Source organism: Taudactylus pleione, unplaced genomic scaffold (assembly GCF_031769625.1).
Source record: "Taudactylus pleione unplaced genomic scaffold, aTauple2 ptg000734l, whole genome shotgun sequence".
Lineage (NCBI taxonomy): Eukaryota > Metazoa > Chordata > Amphibia > Anura > Myobatrachidae > Taudactylus > Taudactylus pleione.
Window position 1 is genome coordinate 4,253,276 of NW_028285136.1, and position 5,583 is coordinate 4,258,858.

The 5,583-nt window shown below is 45.6% G+C and overlaps 1 protein-coding gene across 1 annotated transcript in view; it reads right to left on the reverse strand.

Annotated features, from left to right (window-relative positions):
• LOC148477224 (nicotinamide N-methyltransferase-like) overlaps positions 1-2,527 on the reverse strand; it is a 35,211-nt gene extending 32,684 nt beyond the window's left edge. The window contains exon 1 of the mRNA XM_088457038.1: positions 2,380-2,527. Within this exon, the coding sequence (XP_088313164.1) occupies positions 2,380-2,527 (148 nt within the window). The remainder of the gene's footprint in view (positions 1-2,379) is intronic.
• Positions 2,528-5,583: the final 3,056 nt, after the last annotated feature.

Here is a 5,583-nt window from a genome sequence, read left to right on the forward strand (position 1 = left end):
CTTGTGGGTGGGGGTGGGTGGTTAGTGTATGTCCCTTGGTCTGCTAGGGTGGGTGAACATGCAAACTTGCATGTTTCTCAAACCCCATGCAACTCACAATGGCAAAACCCGCATCCAGATGTTTTGCCATTGTGAGCATACAAGTTGGGCAATGTACACTATCACTGCCTGAAAACTTGAGAGAAAACAGACCGGTTTCAGGCTACTGAGTCTATCCTCAGCAGGTCCGATTAACACAGAAAGATGCACTGATCCGTGAAATCCATGCATGTTTCTGTGTGTAAAAAAAAAAAGTAAACTGTAATGTGTGTCCCTCCCCCACTACAAGCATAACCAGCCCCGGGCTCTGTTGAGCCTGTCCTGGTTCTTAAAATATAGAGGGGAAAATGCATAGTGGTCCCCTGTATTTTAAGAACCAAGACCAAGCTTTTTATTAAAGCAAACATTCACACTCACATTATTATTAAAGCAAACATTCACACATACTTATCTAGAATCCCTGTAGTCATTCACATCCACTTGTCCAGTAGAATCCACAACACCTGTAAAAAAAAACTTAATACTCACCAACTCCTAGTGTAGATTATATCCTCTTAGTTCCAAGTAGGCATTCATGGGGTTAAAAACAAGAAAAAAGCACACCAGAAACCAGGTCAGAAAGGGATTACACATACCCTTCCTCCACATGAATGACCGGGACCCACGTGAGTACTGTCATTACAGGAGCCAGCAGCCAATCAGTCGGCGCCACCTCTATTAACCTTGCGGTTCCCATAATAGGCAGCAATGTAGTGGTTTCCACCATAGACTTCAATGGCGCTTTCCCACCAATCAAGTCTATGGGGAAAAGTGTGACATACAGGCTGACTGCTAAGAGCCAATCAGCGTGCAGCTCCTACGAAGGTGCACGCTGATTGGCTGGTGGTTCCTGTAATGACAAACCTCACGTGGGTCTCGGTCGTTCGCACGGAGGAAGGGTATGAGTAAATGCCCTTCCTCCGCAAGCAAGACTATACAAAATACAAGATAGCCTGCGAACTCATGCTCGCAAGTTATCAGATTTGGTGAGTTGTGGACAAAATCGGACCTTTAAATGTGCGAGAAGGTCCGCGTTTGTCCCGCATGAAAAATTCAAACCCTACTACACACACACAGGTATACGTTTATGATGCCGGCTGTCATAATGCCGACCGCTGGCATCTAGACTACAGAATCCCAGCGAGGGTTAACTAACCTACGCCGGGAGACCGGCGCCCGGCATTCCAATCGGGATGTTAGGTTTAGGCTAGGGGGAGGGAGGGTTAGGCACCCCCGGGGGAAGGTTAGGGTTAGGCACCCCCCCGGGGGACCTAGGTTTAGGTGGCGGGGAAAGGGGGGGTTAGGTTTAGGCACTTAGAAGGGGGTTTTAGGGTTATGCACCCCTAAAGGAGGGTTAGGGTTAGGGGGTAGAGTTAGGGTAGTATATACTTACCTTCTAGACGATCGGGATTTCCTTTCATGTCAGGCTGGCGCTGTATCACACCGAATCCCACACACACACACCTACCTCTCCCTCTCCGCCCAGTCTCCTTATTCTGTCTTTTCTACAGCTCTTACCAGCTCTGCTCCACTCCTTTATGTCTTCCTTTCCTCAGTGTTGCATCCGTGTGGCTGGTTACTGGACTCCTCCAGTGGTGCAGTGTCAGACCATTGGCAGAGTGTGAGCTTCCGTGGCCCTGAGCACAGTGCCAGCTTTATTTCTCTGCATCTGCAGTTCCATTTGGGACCAGGGGACTGGGAAATGGGTTGGGTATGGGAGACTGGCAGTTTGGATGCTGGCCGTCACAGACAGCGGCATCCCGATGCTCAGTATTTAACCTCCCCGTGCACCCTAACCATAACTCTCTTGTTTAGTGCTTACACCTAACCCTCCCCCTTTAGTGCCTAACCCTAACCCCTCCCCCCAGTTGAGCCTAACCCTAACCCCCCCCTGTCCGCAGCCTACAATGGTGCCTAAACATAACCTGTGGGTAAAAGCTAACCTGGCTTACTATACTTACGTTCGGTATGCCAGCTGTCAGTATTCCAGTATCAGCATCTCAAAATGATGTCGGGATTCCGGTGACAATGTTTGACCGCCGCCATTCCGTGCAGAGGTAAATTAATTACATTCCAGGCAATTATGTCAGTCTATTTATTAAATGTTTAAAAAAAAACAAAACACTGCTGATCCACCGCCCTTAGTGTCCCCTGCCGTAGCCAGCACCTGTGCATGAGCTCCACCGGTTCTGCCCACACTACACCCCTGTCTGTACACTATAAGGTCACCCATTTAATTCTTCTGGTGCTCAGAATAACCATATTATATAGCTAAAGCAGCAATTTATCCTGAATACACACCTGTCACTAATGCGTTGTGCAGCTTCTCCATAATAAACACCACTGTCTCATCTCTGAATGCACTTTCTGAATCAAAATAACATTTAAGGTGCTCCCTGGAATCCATCCCATGCACATGATAATGCTTCAACTTGGGTCTGGCTTCCATTCTCTTGTCTTCTGTCACACAGGACGGGATGAGTCTCTGATCTGTATTTGTAGCCTTATAGTAATATATATGGCTGTTCTCTTTATATACAGAAGAATCCTATAGTTATTTACTCTCATTATACACAGCTGACTATGTGCAGAGATCTTATGACAATTATTATGATAAGTAAATATTTGACCTAACCAGGTGATAATGCTACAACGCTACAATGTATATTGAATTAACAGTATTTTGTTTATGATTATGACTAACCCTCTACACTCCATCTTATACCCCTTTTACACCGCTCTCCTAGATCCCACCCAGAATTTTGAACACGGGTTCTTCCTGGGTGAGATCCCTTTCATACTGGTGGCCTGACCCGGATAATTTCCACGTCCATGACATCACTGTTATCACTTGCTGAGCCAGCGCTTGGAGATGAGATTACCTCCAAGTGCCGGCTCTTCCGAATCGACCCAGGTTACCCGTTCACATTGCACCGCAAGCCGGGTTGAACACGTGTTACCTGCTCGTTACCTGGGATTAAATGCTGGGTTATTTCAACCTGGTCCTATCACACTGAGCAATAACTCGGGTTGCTACATGTTCACGTGCACTAACCCGGGTAATTGCTGGCAGTGTGAAAGGGGTATAAGTTAGCTTGAAAAGACCCATTAGATATTTGTCTTTAAATTAAAAATACCTTTCTCCCCCTACATTATCGGTCATGACATTAGCTCCTGTTATACAGTTAAAGACCACACAGACAGTACAATTTTTGAAAATGATATTGCCGTTTTTGACCGATTGGAATGACATATAATTTAAAAAGTGCCGTGTGTAGGTACAATAACGATGCCGATGCGCTCTAGGTGGTCGTTGGTCGGTGATTTCTTCAACATGCAGAAAGATCACTGACCTATCTTTCACGATATGTCACACATCATTCCATGTGTATGCCTGATGAGCGATGTCATGGCTGACACAGATGCACGCATGGATCAGGGAGACCCGGGGTGCATGTATCAGTGTGTAAAAATCGGACACATTGATCCATCTGTGCTTCTGTGTTAAATAAAGTAAAACAGGGGCAAATATAAAAAAATAATGGCATGCCCCCCCCCACCCCCAAAAAATGCACAAACAGCTCAAGGCTTTGGAGACACAGTACTGGTTGTGCAAAATACAGGGGACAAATGATGTAGGGGTCCCCTGTATTTAGCGCAACAAGCATTGGGCTCTGAGCCGGCCTTGTTGTGGATATACAGGGGACAAAATGCATAGAGGTCCCCTGTATTATCCATAACCAGCACCCGGCTATTTCTAGTGAGTAGGTAATGCCACAGACAAGGGAACCCTTTCACCAGATCCCCCGGCCAAAGCATTACCCCTGACCACTAGTCCTCCCAGGCTGGGGATCCCTGGGGAGTTGGGGACCCCCCTATAATAAAGGGGTCTCCTTCCCCAGGGCACCTCAGGCCTGTGCTGATAGCCCGGGGCTATTTTCGGCACCCCTGAAGCGGTGGGTGCCAGGTTGATAGTGTAGTGTGGTGTAAATGAAAGAGTTAAAATTATTGTCTTTTGCAGTGGAACTACAGGTCCCAGAAAGCCTCCCCAACAGGCTTGTACTTGGAGAACCACAAGTACCAGCAATGTGGGGCATTACAGACACGCTGGTACCTGTAGTTCCACTGTAAAATAAAAAAAGTCAGTACACACACCTTGAAAAGTAAAAGTTTAATAAAACATACTTGCACACTCGCATGTACACTCGCACTCACTATCTCACATACTCACCTAGTATCCCTGAAGCCATTCATGTCCACCTCTCCAAAGAGGAATCCATAGTTTCCTGCAAAAATAATTCGCTATCCACCTCTTCCTATTTGTGGAGCATGATCTCTTCTGTCCATGTAGGCATCCACGGGCTTGTCAAAACAAAAATCTGAACCAGTGGACATTAGTACTGTCCTCTAAGGATCGTACTACCCGAATGATGACTCAGTGGCAGAATTTCACTATAGAAATCCCAGTTCTGAACGTTCATTGACTGAGAGAGGCGAGTCTTCCGCCTCTCAGCCAATGAGCGGTTCCCACCATTAAAGTCAATGGGGAGAACTGCAAAGGTAACTAAAATACAAGGGCCCCCTATGTTGTCCCCTGTATTTTGGCAACCAGGGCTGGCTCTGAATAGCACGGTGTTGGTTGTGCTTATGTCGCTATTTAGCACAACCAGTACTGGTTCTCCAAAGCCCAAGGCTGGTTGTGCTTTTGGGGGCACTTTTTAAACGATATGTCATTCCAATCGGTCGAAAATGGCAATATCGTTTTTGGTTGATATACAAACCAACCATTTGTAAATCTCCAGTTTGTAATGTCGTCTATGTGAAAGTATCGATTGTTTGTCCGATGTTCTAAAGACATTTTTTGGTCAGTTTTGACTCTCGTAAATCTCTGAATTGCAAACTAGATAGCAAATTGCGCAACATTTTAAAATAGACCAAAATCGACCCTAGTTAATGTACCCCCTAGTGTTCCACATTGCTTATGCAAGCACCATAGGACAAGGGTGTGAGTTTGTCCAATGTTTGCTTCCTATTCATCAAGGTTGAGGTTACACATAATCTCCTAGATCATTTCATTACCATTACTGTATGCACTATATTGCACTTTCTCTCCCACATTTTCCAGGACACCTATTTGGAGAAAGCATCCAAACAAGGAAAATCCTGGAACCACCTTCTGTACCTCATGTTGGTGTTCAGCTTCGATGTTTCCTTTGATGCAGCATGCAATTCTAGGACTGCTGGAACATTTTCCAAACAATCGGACATGGGAAGAGTTGGAGGATGATATCCCTAATTAATAAAAGATGAACTAAACAACATTAAAGAATGCTGAGCATTGTTATAACTCTGCTAATGGTGGGAAATGTGACCAATTTTCCTGTTGCCCATTACTAAAGATGTGTAAGATTTGCTCCAGAAATTGATTTAACCACACAGTTTGCTCATTTGTTTGTGGGTCATATCCAGGCGATGATATGGGAATCCCAGTCAGAAGTGATGGTA